Below are 16,722 nucleotides of genomic sequence, written 5' to 3'. Positions count from 1 at the left end.
TTATTTATTGAAGAGCTTTAATGATAGCCAGAATTATGATCACTAGATATGATAAGCTCCTCAATGCATGCTCTGTATCCTGAGTATGTAAGTCCAACACTCTGTATGCAGTAAGCCATTGACAAATGTTTACTGACTGAATACATGAATAGACTAGTGCCAGATCTGTTCTTATGAGGTATTCTGTAGAGACAGGCAGGCACTAGTCTAGCCAGGAGGTAGAGTTATTTCAAGGCAGTGCCTCAGTAGTCACAGGGCAGACTGGAAGTCAATGGACTGACAGTAATCCTTGTTTCCTTTATAAACCCATTCACCTCTCAATCTTAGGTTATTTTAAGATTTATTTTTATTTTACTTGAAATACAAAGTTACAGGGAGGGAGAGGCAGAGAGAGAGAGAGAGAGAGAAAGAGGCTTCCATTTGCTGGTTTACCTCCCAAGAGCCTTTTATTTTTTATTTTTTTTAACAGTAATGGCTTCTCTTAGAAATTACTCAAAAGGAAAGAATGTTTCTTGTTATGGAACTACAGCCTAGAGCAGGAAGACATAACTTGACCTCCAAAGAGAAAGTGGTCCTAACACTCACCCTTGCAATAGCATCCAACTACAAAAACTGAACCTCTCAGTTTGACAGTTGCTAAGATATTGTCTTGAGACAATGAAGAAACTTCTGGCTATAGTACATGCATCCTCATATGGGTGGGCACACAAAAAAGATAAGGGACTAGAAAATCAAAAAGACATGTGGAAGGGAGCAATGCAATCAAAAAAGATCTGGCAATGAAAAAGAGCTGGAAACATTATAGATATTTACTTGGTGGCACAAGTGTTATAGCAGCTTCTTGCTAATGGTTTCATAAAATGCACATGCTATAAATGAGCAGGCACAGGACACCATACAGCAGCAATGACAAATTTTTGCCATGGTTCTCAAGTTGAACACTGAAAACGACTTGGGTGAGCACCAACTTCAATGAGTCACAGGGCTAAAACACTTAACTCTGTAAGCTGTTGGTCCAGTCTTACTACAGGGAGGTGTCGCTCCCCCTCTTCGTGGAGGAACGACACAGGACCCTGCGCTGTTCTTTTGTCTGCTCGGCCCTCCCCGGGTTGGCTACCGTCCCTTCCACCTCCGTGGAAGGGCGGTTCCCCCTGCCACGTTCCCCACTTCCGCGGGGGAGCAGCACACCGCCGGCCGGCTCTCTCGGGGGCTGCACAGGTGTTCCTTCAGATAGATGTTCCTCTTAGATGTTCCTGGTGCATGTTGTCTCTCTCCTCCTTTATAGTCCTCTTCCACCAATCCCAACTCTGCTACCCACACGCCGAGTATGCTGCTCTCCTCCAATCAGGAGTAAGTCCTACAGTTTATTGGTTGAACTGGAGGCAGCTGTGTAGAAGCTGTTTCTCCCTTCTCAGGGCCATATTGTGGGAGAGCAGATGCATAGAATAAGTCTTAATTCCAGTAACTTAGTCTAGTCTGAGTTGCTCCCCACAGGGAGGACCAGAGTTAAGCTGGAAAATGTGTGAAGACATAGAATCATGGGGCAGATCCATAACTCAGTTGCCCTCCTGGTCCCTAGATTATGTAATGAGTTTTTCCATAACACCTGGTCCCAGAAAACCCACAAAGACTTCCTCTTCCTCATGTGTAGTATATGCTGCATCCAGCAAAACCCATTCACATATATTTCATAGTTATTCACATGCTTACAGTATAAAAATCTAGAAAATGTGTGAAATGTTTTTAATTACTCCTCTGGATATTACGAGAGGGAGTGATTTACTAGATCATTAGAAAAAAAAAAGAACCTCATACTAGCATTCTTAGATTTGTTGATTTTTTCCCCTCCTATTTAGCATCAAAGCTTAAGACCAAGAGATCATCAGAAGAGACATTCTGTACAAACTTTGACCAACTGGAAAGACTTTTATACATTTCCATTTATTTACTTATTTTTCTTTGAAAAGTCAGGAGACAGAAAGACATCTTCTATCTGTCAGTTCATTCCCCAAGTGCCCACAAAAGCCAGAGCTGGGCCAGATCACAGCCAGGATACAGAAACTCAATCTGTGCCTTCCACGTGGGTGCCAAGGACTCAAGTCTGTGCTCGATGATCTGCTACCTTCTAAGATGTACATCAGCAGAATGCTGGAATCAGACGCAGAGCCAGGACTCCAGTCTTGGCATGCCAACAGGGGCTGTGGGCATCTGAAGCAGCATCCTAACTGCTGTGTCAAATGCCTGCTTCTAATTGGGAAGAGTTTATAAAATTAGATAAATTACAGAGTTACAAAAATAGCAGTATAAAATTCGCTATGCAGATTTTCAAGTGCAGCGATGACCATCTGAAACACGGGTCATTGGACTGTAACCCACAAGCCAAATTCAGTTTACCACTTTTTGTGAGGCTTAACAGTGAGAATGATTTTCACATTTTAAATGGTTAGAAAAAAATCAAAAGAAAAATAATATTTACTGGCATGTAAAATTAAATGAAATTCAAATTTTAATGCTCATAAAGTTTCATTGGAACATACCCACACCCATTAGTTTATCTTTTGTCTATGGCTGCTTAGACAGAGAGATCATATGACTTGCAAAGACTAAAACATTTATTACTTGATCCTTTAGAGAAAAAAAAAGTTTACCAACCCTTGATTTAAACCCTAGCAGTGTCATTTTAAAACAGAGACAGAAAGATAACAGGAGCTTTGTGAAAATATCTCTACAAGTTGCAAAGTCAGGATCAGTCAGCTCCTTGGCCAAAGATACCTGATCAAGGCTCTGTTGAAGCTACAAGCAGATCCTCCTAGCGCAACTAATTTGCCCCTGGGAAATGTTACTTGAGAAGTCAGCAAGTAAAGAAGACACTGACAAGCATCAAAAACTCTGCAAGACTCCAAATAAGAAGGAACATTCTATGCCACATGAGTTGAAGTGAGAAAGAGTGGATTTAGAGGACAGAAAGGGTTCAGTGAGGGTTCACTTACATTTCTTCTCTCACAAAAACCTGAAGCAAGGGAGAGAATCAAAGCCATACTTATATAAAATTTGCCAAAGAAACTAAATTGGGACCTATTGTAAACATCAGTGAGGATGGTGTAATTCTTTGAGTTCAGAATGTAAACTACAGTTTCAGTTTTATGATGTGTACCAAACAGCGCTCCATGTGTACAAAACAAATGGATGTACAATCTCCAATGTTTTACTAGAAAATGTCTGAAAAATAGTAAATTCTTGAGCACATAATGCACATGATGAATTAATTAACCCTCTTTGAAACATGATGAGATAGAGATGGGGATTCATATCCTTATTTTCCAGATGAGAAAATGGAAAGAAAGGAAGTTATCCAGCCATGATCACAAAGGAGAATCTCAAGAGTCCTGGGTTTTACTGCAGCCCATTCCCAGTGTGCCTCTCCTTGTTGACTCCAATCCCGTCTGAATACTGATTTTAAATGGATTAGAATCTGAGATTTGCCATCTGGTAGGAAGGCAAACGAAAAGCACATACAGGTATAAATGTGTGTGTGTTTGCTGAAATAATGGCCATGATGTTCACAACTTGTAGAATTGTTACAAAAAGCCTAAGCTGAAAAGCCATTCTAAAAACATCCAGTGCAGGCTACCTTATTTTGTAAATGAAAAACAGGATCAAAGGATGGAATTTCTTAGCTAAAAACTATACAACTAAACTTCTGAGTCGTTACTGTTATGTATAGGCATCATCTTCTTTTGATTTCCTGGCCTCTTAGATACTATCTGATTTCTACTTCTTTACCTCTTCACTCACCCCACCTACTCTACAAAACATTTGTTTCTTCTCATACCTCTTTCTAACCAACAGACCATCCTCAATAATACCCACACCCTCACTCCCCTATACTAGGCCCATGCTCTCTGCCCTGAGAGTGCATTCACTAATTTTCTCTCACACAGTTTTTAGTGGTGTTACCCGATGGCCTGGTATTAGTTTTCCTTAGAACAATGCACAGATATTTCCCTGCCCATCCCCGCATGCACCTCAACCCCTGCCCATCCCCGCATGCACCTCAACCCCACCCATTACTGACAATGAGAAAATATGGGGCTCTCACCCCATTTTCCTCTTCAACAAAAACCCTGACCAGATTACAAGTGATTCTGGGCTGAGCTCTGTACCAATGACAGCATTAAAGCTGCTTGCTTTATGAATCACCAAAAGCTAGAAATGAATTTCTGTCTGATGTCAGGCTTTTAAGTCTTGTACCTGTGCCCAGTCTAGAGATTTCTGAGTCATGAATGAAGTGATAATCAAAGCTCTAAATACTTTGTCTGAGTTAACTGACAACAGCAAACAATGAAGCAGAGAAAGATTTGTGCTCCTACGCTCTCCAAAACAGGTGGAATTCCAAGTTCAATACGGCAGATTCAGAACCACCTTCAGAAAGGCCATTGGGGCAATAATGAAACATCATAAAAATGGAAAAAAATAATAAACAAGACAATAAATGTTCTGTTTGGGTAGTAAGACAGCCCCCAGCCTTCAAATAGAGATAGCAATGGCAATAAACCGAAGTATCCAAACTTTTACAGATGAGAAGACAAATGAAACACCAGTAAATTTCTTTTTGCTTTGGGGTGTGTGTGTGTGTGTGTGTGTGTGCGCGCACTTCTAAGCCACTTTTTCCTATCTCTCAAAGGGTTCAGGACCAGAATCTGGGGTCCATATTCCCAAACAACCAAAAGGGCTCAGAAAGTTCCCTCTCCATGGCTTTTTTAAGTAATCCACTTTTTATATTTAAAACAGTCGAGGGGCGGAGCCAAGATGGCAGAATAGTGAGGGCACACACCGACAGTCCGGGAAAAGATACTTTAATAAAAGTGGAGTTACGGTAGCCTCAGGAAAAGGATCAGGGAAAAATTGCAGAGGAAACTCTTCCAGATCTAGTGGCTGTGACTCGGAGGACCTATGGGGAGAGCAAGGTCGCCCACCACGTGGAAGCCGAGCAGCTGGACCCACCGGACCCACTGGAGCTGCAGAGTCTGCGCGCCAGCGCTGGAAGGGGAGGTGAGCTAAAAACCTCTCTACCTCTCTGTAACCCGAGACATTGGTGGGGAAAGGCAGAAAAAGCCTGCAGAGAACGAGGCCTGAAACCCCATTGGGGAAAGTTCACCAGGCTGGCTGGAGGAGAGAAAAAATCGAATAAATAAGGGGAACCAGCACTGACATTTAGCCTCTCTCTCCACTCACCTTACAAAGCCGAGCAAGACAAGGGGAAGGCACCATTTTACGTAAGTAAAGCAGTGCGTGCCATTTTGCATATATAAAGCGGGTGCCCCTCATTAGCCAAGCAGAAAAACCTGACTCTGGTAAGCAAACGAATACCCACAGGGGCCAGATTTCATACATCAACTACTCTCAATTCCACTCAGCTGTGTGGAATTACGTCCCAACTGAGTCAAAAAAAAAAAAAGAGAGAGAGAGAGAGAGAGAGAGAGAGTGAGAGCGAGCAAGAGAACAATCAGGGTGAATCACCTTTGGCACACCCTTAACCCTGTAGAACCAGAGCTCTCTGGCCACACCCATCACAGCCTCTAAGGATCCATCAAAAGCAGACAGTCCTCTTAATCTAGAGTCACAGTATAAGGAGAAAAAACCAAAGAATATCTCCAATATGCCAAACAAACGCAAAAGCCGAGGTAACAAGAACAAGGAAGACACTATGATGCCCCCAAATGAAATAGACACCCCAATTCAAGATTATGAAGATGATGAAATAGAAGAAATGCAAGAAGCAGATCTCAAAAAATTGATAAGAACATTAAGAAGTTCTCAAAAACAAATTCTCAAACTACAGAAATCCTTAATGGACCAGATAGAAAATCTCTCTCGTGAAAATGAAATATTAAGGAGGAATCAAAATGAAATGAAATAACTAGTAGAACATGAAACTGTGATAGTGACGAGAAATCATAATGAAATGAAGAATTCAATAGATCAAATGACAAACACATTAGAGAGCCTTAAAAACAGAATGGGTGAAGCAGAAGAGAGAATATCAGACTTAGAAGACAGAGCACAGGAAAATATACAATCAAACCAAAGAAAAGAAGAGGAAATTAGAAATCTAAAACATATTGTCGGGAATCTTCAGGATACTATTAAAAAACCCAACATTCGGGTTCTAGGAGTTCCTGAAGGCATGGAGAGGGAGAAAGGATTAGAAGGCCTTTTTAGTGAGATACTAGCAGAAAATTTCCCAGGTTTAGAGAAGGACAGAGACATCCTAGTACAGGAAGCTCATAGAACCCCTAATAAACATGACCAAAAGAGATCCTCACCACAACACGTTGTAAAACAGTCAAGTGCATTTGACTCCATGAGCTCACAAAGGCTCATTTTCTCGATGAAATACTACTGAGTTTCCTTAAGTGACTATGGTCTGGAGCATTTTGATATCTTGTTGGACTTTTCACGTGTTCTCTAGGTTGGGCAACTGCCTCCCCCTCCACCCCACCTCTTGTCTTCCCTGTTCTCAAATATCCCAGGAAACACACTATAGCACAGCTACTCCCAGGCAGCCCCAGCAGCTGCCCTTTCAGCCTGCCTCCAGCCTTCAGCCCTAACTTCTGTAGAAAGCTCCCATGTGGGGTGCATGATACTACATTAAAATCTTCCTTTTCACAATACATTTGTGATCATTTCCCCTGTTTTCCAAAAATAACAACTTGATGACCTAGATTTGTAAAACCTAGAGGCAGCATAAGTATAAGCTAATGTATCTGACTATTGAATTTGCTTCTTCACCGGTTCATTTCCTACTCTATAGACAGTGCCTACTGGAAGACAGCATACAGGGAAGGAGTAGGGTCTCACAGGGGCTAGCTGAGGTGATCTGAAGTTTCTGGAATTGCTCCTCACTTCTTTTTGTGGCAGACATCCTTTCATACTTTTAAGAAAGGAAGGCACTGTGCTCTCGGGCTCTTTCTGAACTGTTTAGGCCTAGGCACTAGGGCCTTGGAACTCATATTAGCTCACCATGAACAGCAGAATGGGCCACTTGAGCATAGGAGTGGATTATACAGCATATTTCTAGTAATGCCAAATGCTACCTCCTTATCGTTTAGAAGACTGGAAAGAAACACAAGAGCTTTCTGCTTTATAGGTGCTCCTACTATGCAGCCCAAATGATGAAACTATAATAATCACTGGTTGGTTACCAATAAGAAGATAAAGGGCACTCACTTCCTCCCTTTTCTCCCAGTGCAAGATTCTGGTGCTTCTGCCATCCTCTAGTGAATGGCAGCACACTCCTGGTGAAATGCCCTACATCCCTGTCATTTAAAACTCTCCTCAAGGTTATTAGCCCTACGTAAGGACAGGTTCTAGGTTTGGGTTCTGACTTGGAGCTCAACACTTCCAGGCAAGTGAGAGTGAAGGATAACTTAAATTAAAAAAAAAAAAAACACTGTCTGAGCAGGAAGTAGGTCCTTCATGGAAAATGGGGAACTTGGGGAGGGATACAGATATTTAACAAGTGGGTCTGGTCCCAGGGCAGGACACTTCTGTCTAGGGATTGCTCACTAGTGTCCCTTTGGGGAAGCCCTAGATAGAGGGTGGGCGTGAAATGACTGCATAGGAGGCTGAATCCCAGGGTGGTTAGGAATGTGGTACTGGCATGTACGGTAAGTCTGGAAATGGAAGTTTCTGCTGTAGCACATAAGCCGAACACCTTTGTAGATGAGTTCTAAGCTGAATAAAAGTAAAGAGCCAGGGCTTTGGGTCCACTTAGCCACACATAGGATGCTATTTAGCTTGGGGTTCTCGACCAATGGGCAGCCTCTGGAAAAGGAGAATACTTTACTTTAGGTCTTCCCTACACAGGAGCTATTAACACAAAAAGAGGTCCCAAGGAGGCAGCTGCAGGAGGGAGCAGGTGCAAAGAATGATTGTCTGGCGAACAGCAGGGCAGGAATACTGCCTTTCTGGGGTCGAGGCCAAGAAGTCTTTGCTAAGAAACAGTCTTTTATTAACCACAGAGAACACGCCAGGGGGGCTCAGTTGGCCTTTTCCTACTTCTTACCCCGCTAATAGGGACATTTTCCCATCATTAGGCCTCAGAGTGGAAAATAAGCAGGGAGGGAACTAAATATTTTCAAATCCTTAATTTTTAATTTTCATTTCATTCTTAGGACCTACTTGATCCCCAAGCCCCAGCTGTAGCCACCTTCCTTGCTTACATTGTCTGTAAAATGAATGCATTTGAAGCCAGGGACTGGTAAGTTTGAAAATTTGCTTCCTTAGGCTCATAGGTTATTTGAGAGAGTCTTGTCAATTGACCCTGTACGTGAGATGATAAAATCCTGGGCACTGGATGTTTGTTGGCTCTCTCGGGAAGGTAAAGTGGAAATAGAAATAGAAGTGAGTGTATAAAACCGTTTACCTTCAGCGGCTCTTTTGAAGAAGACCTTGCAGCTTCCACAAGTGAGAGCTCCATAGTGACAGCCAGAAGCTTCATCTCCGCAGATCAGGCAGGTCTTCTGGGGTGGAAAGTAATAGTCGATGGGCAAAACGTGGTCCCTAGCAGTCTCCAAACTGGAAAGACATACACACACACAGAAACACAAAACAACGCAACACATGTCAATGCAAGGCAGAAATGGGAAGGCAAAAATCTGAGGTCTTCAATAGTAAAATATATGCTGGAAGTATTACCTATTTCTGCATTGAATCATTGTGAAGCTGAATTACCCTGGGAATTCTGTGAGGTGGGCAGAGAACTTTTGGATCCTGCCAAGGGGTTAGACAAATTCTTTGGGATTAGGCAATCTCACAGGCTCCATGTAAATGAGTGAAGGATGGAGTGAGGAAACTTGAGGTTAAGGTATATAATTTAAAGTGGCAGTCAGGCAACATTTTCAAGGCAATTAAATGGTATGAGACTTACCTTACCCAAAGGGAGACCATGGCCAAAGCAGACTGCATATCAAAGCAGTTTAATGTGCTTTGTGTTAGCTCTCTAAGTTTCAAATCTCATGTGTAAAGGAGGGATAATATCATTCACCCTATTGAGTTGCTGTTGTGAGTGGAAATATAAATCAAACAGTGGATAAAAGGTTCTTGAAATGGATACATAAGTGATGGATGATTAATATTATTACACGAATGTTCCTTGGTCTTTCTTCCTCCATTCTTGCACTCCCCTTGGGAGTCTCTCTACAGCACATGACATCCCTCTTCCCCCATTCTACAATGTAAAGTAGCAGAATCTCTATGTGTTAGGCTCTCATTGAGAAGTGATGTACAGAGATGGTGAATATCCTTTCAGCTACCATCAAAACTCTGGGCCACTAAAAGTCTCATAGGTTCCTTGGGCAAAGACAAAGCTTCAGAAGTCACCTAGCCTAACTTCCTATTTTCAAAAATATCTGTGCTTGGCTTCTTCCAGGTGAATGTGAAAGAGAGGGGCCAGCAAGCCAGTTCTAAAACATTCATGAAAGGGTGATTTGCAGTCTCCCACAGTAATTACTTCAAGTTGTAGCATATGTAACATGGTTCTCACTACCTAAATGCCAACTTCCATCTTCCCTATGTCCTATATCTAACCTTTAAACAAACCTCCAGTGACCTGCAGTGTAAATTTGCCTCAAATAGATGATAACTGCCCACACTGTTACCCATAGGAATGTCACTGCCATAGTTTGAGTAATTCTTTCTTACTAAGGAAGTAAGGAAAAGAGGAACTGGTTGGCCACATTGGGTGCTTCTGTTCGTCAACACCTCATAACAACTGTGTGAGACAAGCTTATTTTTCTCTTTATATGCATTGCATGGATGAAAACAATAACGCTCAGAGAAGAGAATGCTAGGATGATTTGGATACCAAATCTACTGCTATTAGACTCCAAGTTCAACATGGTTTCCATTATCCTATTGTCTTCCAGATAGTTTGCCTTTACTTTCTACCAATGGCTGATTAGTTTCACAGTCAACATTGTCAACAGAATTTCAAAAAGCATGGGAAGGTATCCTCCTGAAACTCCAATGAACAGTCTTGAAAAGGCAAGAGCAAAGAAAACGTTTACCCAGGCTATACTTTACAAGCACTTAATCTTCAATGTACAAATATTAGTATTTATTCAAGTCTCAAGTAAAACAGAAAGCACTCAAAAAGTTCTGCTAGAATGCAAACCCAGCAACTTGTTGTAGTGGCTTATCATTTCTGCACATAAGCCTTCCCTTCCCTACTGCGACTCAAAAGCCAGCAAGAGTCTATTCACAAAATGAAGACTAGCCAAGTCATAAGTTACACAGGAAAGGAGCTCACTCCCAATATACAATTCAATCAAACGCTAAGAATGTTAATCATTTGGCTATAATGCTAATTACCCTGACTTGACCATTCCACATTTTATTCATGTGTCAAATTATAATATTCTACACCATAAATATAAGTAAAAATACTATAATTAAATTGCATTTTTAAATAAAAATAACATTAGAGGTTTTCTGGGGCAAGGGTCCAAGGTAGAGGTAGATTGTAAAAGGGTTCAAGAGAACTTTCGAAGATGGTAGACATGTTCTGTACCTTGACTGTGATGGTCGTATGACCATATGCATCTATCAAAACTTGAACATTTCAAATTAATTCATTTCATTGCATTTAAATTATTTTTATTAAACCTAACTTAAAATAAATATTATAAAATATATAAAAAGCTATTTCCTTGAATAAAAATTGTGCCCCCCATCCTCAGTCCCAAAAATGAGCATAATTATTTTTTTGAATGTATATTCCTTCTCTACACTTTTTTCACTTCTGTAACTATTACAAACAGCTGAAATAAAATCAATATGGCATGGATTTGGGTACTCCATGGGCCAGGCTAATTCTTATTCATCATCTCTTTAATTTTCCAAACAACTCTGCCATGCAGCCTTGTATCATTCCTACACTGAAGAAGAAATTGATTCTCAACGTAAACTTATCCCAGATGATTCTATAAGTGGCAATGCCAGGATTCCATACTAGGTAAATGTGTCTACTAAGTAAGGATTCTTAACCACTGATAAACTGTGTTCTGAGATTGGAGGTTGAAGTTAGGTAAGTGGGTTCCACTCAGTTCTTAGTATTTAGTCCTATGGACTAGGTACAGCACCACGTCCTGGGGATATAGTGGTGATCAAGGTACTGTGCTTGACCCTGAACAATATACCATCTGGTAGAGCAAAATCAAAGGAAGCATAGGATGTAAAAGGACATAGTGAATGATATAATAAAGCAGAGTGCAGACTGCTACAGATGTAGAAGCACCTAAAGACAGGGTTGTTTCTTAAAAGGCATGTATGGGTGAGATGATGATGATGATGATGATTTTATGGTTAGAAAATAAATTACAGATTAAAAAAATGGAAACATACAGACAGTAAATAAGAGGTCCTTGTCGCTCCCCCTCTTCGTGGAGGAACAACACTAAACCCTGTGTTGTTCTTTTGTCTGCTCGGCCCTTCCCGGGTTTGCTGCTGGTTCTTCCCGGGTTGGCTGCCGATCCTTCCACCTCTGTGGAAGGGCGGCTCCCCCTGCCACTTTCCCCACTTCCGCGGGGGAGTGGCACACTGCCGGCCGGCTCTCTCGGGGGCTGCTCAGATGTTATCCGGATGTTCCCTTTAGATGTTCCTCGTGCATGTTATCTCTCTCCTCCTTTATAGTCCTCTTCCACCAATCCCAACTCTGCTACCCACACGCTGAGTACGCTGCTCTCCTCCAATCAGGAGCAGGATCAGCTCCTGCAGGTCATCACTCAAGTTGGCGAGAGACAGCTGCGTAGAAGTTGTTTACTCCCTTCTCAGCGCCATATTGTGGGAGAGCAGATGCATAGAATAAGTCTTAATTCCAGTAACTTAGTCTAGTCCGAGTTGCTCCCCACAGTCCTTTTGCAATGCACTTTTTTTTTTTTGACAGGCAGAGTGGACAGAGAGAGAGAGACAGAGAGAAAGGTCTTCCTTTTCCGTTGGTTCACCCTCCAATGGCTGGCGGGCTGCAGCCGGTGCACCGCACTGATCCGATGGCAGGAGCCAGGTGCTTATCCTGGTCTCCCATGGGGTGCAGGGCCCAAGTACTTGGGCCATCCTCCACTGCACTCCCTGGCTACAGCAGAGAGCTGGCCTGGAAGAGTGGCAACCGGGATAGAATCCAGCGCCCCGACTGGGACTAGAACCCGGTGTGCCGGCGCCGCAAGGTGGAGGATTAGCCTAGTGAGCCGTGGCGCCAGCCCTGCAACGCACTTTTAAAGAAAGAGAAGCAGGGAGTGGCTAGTCGATGGGTATAAAGTTTCAGTTGAGCAAGCCGAATAGGTTCTAGGGTTCTACTGTGCAGCATTATGCCTGCAGTTAATAACATGGTATTGTGCCCTTAAACGTTTGTTAGGAGGGTGGACCTCATGTTGAGTGTTCTTATTTTAAAAACATTTTAGAGAAATAGAAATTTTCATCCATAGTAAGATGAGGACACTTCAAAAATTTCATGGAAAAATGCACAGCTTATTTTGATGCAACAAATTAAATACATATACATTGTATTTTCCCAATAGGCATTTCTATCAACTTTTTTTCAGATCCCTCATGTTTAAAATATAGTTACTTGGGGCCAGTGCAGTAGCACAGTAGGTTAATCCTCCACCTGCAGCGCTGGCATCCCATATGGTCGCTGGTGCTAGTCCAGGCTGCTCCTCTTCCCGTCCAGCTCTCTGCTATGGTCTGGGATAGCAGTGGAGGATGGCCCAGGTCCCTGGGCCCCTGCACCCGCATGGGAGGCCAGGAGGAGGCACCTGGCTCCTGGCTTCCGAGTGGCGCTGCTCTGGCGGTTGCAGCCATTTGGGGAGTGAACCCACGGAAGGAAGACCTTTCTCTCTGTTGCTCTCTCTCTGTTTGTAACTCTATCTGTCAAATAAATAAATAAAAAATATTTTAAAAAAATCATTACTTGTTTAAGAGATTCAACTGAATTAAATTTATAATCCATAAAAGACTAAAAATCCATTAATATTTTGCTTGGTAGATATGAGTTTCATAAAATATACCTTGTACAAAAGAAGGGAGAAAGATGAGAATAATAATGAAGGGAATTTTAGAATCTAGACTTTTTCTAAGCAAAACGCACTCTGACTAAAGGTCTGAGATAACTTCTGACCTCACCAGGCTAGCCTCCATCTCTCTCTGGAAAAATACTGTGGACAACACTGACTCCAGCCTAGTGTGTACAAAGAGCTCATTGCAATTCTGACTCTTGGGCTGACCTTTGGGCATTAGAAATGAAATTTCCAACTACAGTCTTTGTTCCATGTTTGTATCCTAGAGAAACTTGTGTACATGTGTGCCAGGAATGCTCACAGAAGTTTTGTTTTTTAAAGCAGAAATTATAAATGTCCAGTGATGGGAGAAAGGTTAAACAAATTATGATACACTTATTTACTAAAATGTAATTCAGCAACAGCAAGGAGCTGAATAAAGCTATGCACAGATGAATCTCACATGCTAATATTGTTTAAAAGACATAATTCATAATTACATACTTACAATATGATTCCATTACATAAAGTTCAAAAAAAGAAGCAAATATAATGTTATTTGGAAATATGTATGTGAAAAAACACTAATACTAAATTAGAAATTAGGGCAGTGGTTATATGATGATAGGAGTAAGGAGGATACAAGTAGATTTTTAAGTTCATTTTATGATTATTTAGCCCCCCAATTATATTTCGCACATCCTTCTAGGTTCTGAGGATATGTACTGAACAAAATGGACAAAAATCCAGGCCCTTACAGAATGTCCATTCTAGTAGAGTTGAAGCAATGGAATTACTAATGTTGTTGGTTCTTTAATAAGCATTTGTGTTTTACTGTTATGCTTTATAACTTACTTAAATGTTATGTTTACTACTTTGTGCGACTATAACAGTGTCTATTAATGTGCTGAATTACACAACTGGTTTAGTCCTCAGACGCCTGCCAACAAGTCAGGACTGGGCCAGGCCAATGCCAGAAATTCAGAACTCCATCCAGATCTCTCACATGCGTGGGAGGGACCAAGTATATGAACCATAATATACTGCATCACAGGATTTTCATTAGGAAAATACTGGAATTGAAAGTGTAGCTGGGACTTGAACCCAGGTACTTTGATGTGGGATCTGGGCATCCTAAGCTGGATATTCTTTTAAAAAGATTTATGTTATTATTTGAAAGGTGGAGTTAATATCTTCCATCTGCTGGTTCACTCCCCAAATGGCCGCAACAGTCAAAGCCTGGAACTCCATCTGGGTCTCCCATGTGGGTGGCAAGGGCCCAAGTATTTGGGCCATTTTTTGCTTAAGCAGGATCTTAAATCCTGAGCCAAACACCGACCCCCTCTTTCGTTTTTTCCTTCCCCTCTTCTCCAACCCTGCCCCCAAATTCTCTCTCCAAAGGAAAACTTGGGGATACTTTGAAGGGTCTATCTCATTTGAGCAAATTCCCCAATGGACTGTGGATCCAAAGTGAAATGCACAAGTCACACATGAGTTTTCTTTGTTAGATCAATTCAGCAGGGTTCTGGAGCCAGTCAGACCTGGATAGAAATCCTGAACTGAACTTTGACCAAAGTCATAAAGGCTCTCAACTGGAGAATTGGGGGTACTTCCTAATTCCAGAGAGTTTTTCTGAGAATTACATTAAATAACATATAAAGCCATGCCCTCTGTGCTTGTCACATGTTAGGTACATTGTAAGTCTAGGTTACCTTCTTCTTTTATCCTACAGTAAAACAGGGACATGTCTAATAGCCTAAAAATTAAAAAAAAAAAGAAAGCATCCTAGCATCCTCCTTGGCTATACAGAACTTGTTATAACCTTCAATATAAAAGAGTATAGAAATCATGAGAATGGTTACACTTGATCTGTTCCTGATTTTACAGGGAAAGATATCAGTCTTTGAATATTAAATATGTTAGCCATGTTTTTTTTTTCCACAGATGCCCATTATCAGTTTAAGAAAGCATCCTCCTATTCTCAGTTTTTTTGAATGTCTTAATATGAAAAGGTGTTGGATTTTTTATCAGTTTTTTTCTGCATCTATTGAGATGATCATGGCGCTATTATCCTTTACTTTTTTAAGATTTATTTATTTATTATTTGAAAGGCAGAGTTACAGAGATGCAGAGGCAGAGAGAGAGAGAGAGATGGGGAGAGAGAGAGAAAGTCCTCCATCCACTGGTTCACTCCTCAGATGGTTGCAATGGCCAGAGCTGTGCCAATCCAAAGCCAGGAGCCAGGAGCTTCCTCCAGGTTTTCCATGAGGGTGCAGGGGCCCAAGGACTTGGGCCATCTTCTACTGCTTTCCCAGGCCATAACGAAGAGATGGATTGGAAGTGGAACAGCCGGGACTCAAACTGGCATCCCTTTGAGATGCTGGCACTGCAGGCAGCGGATTTACCAGCTATGCCACAGCACCAGCCCCTATTCTTTAGTCTTAATATGGTGTATTATAGTAAAGAATTTTCAGATGTTAAAGCAACCATATATCCTGATATAAATCCCACCTTACACAACTTTATAGCCCTGAGAGAAATCCTACTTGTTTATAGTCTTTTTTAAATTTTTTATTTAGTAAATATAAATTTTCAAAGTACAGTTAATGGATTACAATGCCCCCCCATAATTTCCTTCCCACTCACACCCCTCCCATCTCCCACTCCCTCTCCCATTCCATTCACATCAAGATTCATGTTCAATTATCTTTATATACAGAAGATCAGTTCAGTATATATTAAGTAAAGATTTCATCAGTTTGCACCCACACAGAAACACAAAGTGTAAAATACTGTTTCAGTACTAGTTATAGCATTACTTCACATTGGACAACACACTAAGGACAGATCCCACATGAGAAGTAAGTACACAGTGACTCCTGTTGTTGACTTAACAATTTGACACTCTTGTTTATGGCGTCAGTAATCTCCCCAGGCTCTAGTCATGAGTTGCCAAGGCTATGGAAGCCTTTTGAGTTTGCGGACTTCGATCTTATTCTGACAGGGTCATAGTCAAAGTGGAAGTTCTCTCCTCCCTTCAGAGAAAGGTACTTCCTTCTTTGATGGCCCTGTTCTTTCCACTGGGATCTCACTCGCTGAGATCTTCCATTTAGGTCTTCCTTTTTTTTTTTCCCAGGGTGTCTTGGCTTTCCATGCCTAAAATACTCTCATGAGCTCTTCAGCCAGATCCAAATGCCTTAAGGGCTGATTCTGAGGCCAGAGTGCTATTTAGGACATCTGCCATTCTATGAATTTACTGTGTATCCCGCTTGCCATGATGGATTGTTCTCTCCCTTTTTGATTCTATCAGCTAGTATTAGCAGACACTAGACTTGTTTGTCTGATCCCTTTGACTCTTAGACCTATCAGTGTGATCAATTGTGAACTGAAATTGATTACTTGGACTAGTGAGATGGCATTGGTACATGCCACCTGATGGGATTGTATTTTCAGATGTTAAAGCAACCTTATATCCTGATATAAATCCCACTTGAAACAACTTTATAGCCCTGAGAGAAATGCTACTTGTTTATAGTCTTTTTTTGTTTGTTGTTGGGACTTGTCTTGTTAGCATTTTGTTGAGGTTTCCTTGAAAAAACAATTAACAATTTTCAAAAGTAATAGTGGTCTTTAGTTTTCTTTGTGTGTGATATATCTGGTTTTGGTTGTA

The 16,722-nt window shown here is 41.4% G+C and overlaps 1 protein-coding gene and 1 long non-coding RNA gene across 2 annotated transcripts in view; one reads left to right on the top strand and one right to left on the bottom strand.

Annotated features, from left to right (window-relative positions):
• AR (androgen receptor) overlaps positions 1-16,722 on the bottom strand; it is a 187,898-nt gene that overhangs the window by 87,541 nt on the left and 83,635 nt on the right. Inside the window, exon 2 of the mRNA NM_001195724.1 lies at positions 8,429-8,580. Coding sequence (NP_001182653.1) covers positions 8,429-8,580 — 152 coding nt within the window. The remainder of the gene's footprint in view (positions 1-8,428; positions 8,581-16,722) is intronic.
• Positions 430-16,722, top strand: part of LOC149119632 (uncharacterized) — a 28,255-nt gene continuing 11,962 nt past the window's right edge. The window contains exons 1-2 of the long non-coding RNA XR_016227758.1: positions 430-5,052; positions 8,178-8,263. This is a non-coding gene — a long non-coding RNA (uncharacterized LOC149119632). The remainder of the gene's footprint in view (positions 5,053-8,177; positions 8,264-16,722) is intronic.

Source organism: Oryctolagus cuniculus, chromosome X, assembly GCF_051225735.1.
Source record: "Oryctolagus cuniculus isolate XC-2025 breed Fujian yellow rabbit chromosome X, ASM5122573v1, whole genome shotgun sequence".
Lineage (NCBI taxonomy): Eukaryota > Metazoa > Chordata > Mammalia > Lagomorpha > Leporidae > Oryctolagus > Oryctolagus cuniculus.
The sequence above is the reverse complement of the archived record's forward strand: the minus strand, read 5'-3'. Positions and strand labels throughout refer to the sequence as shown.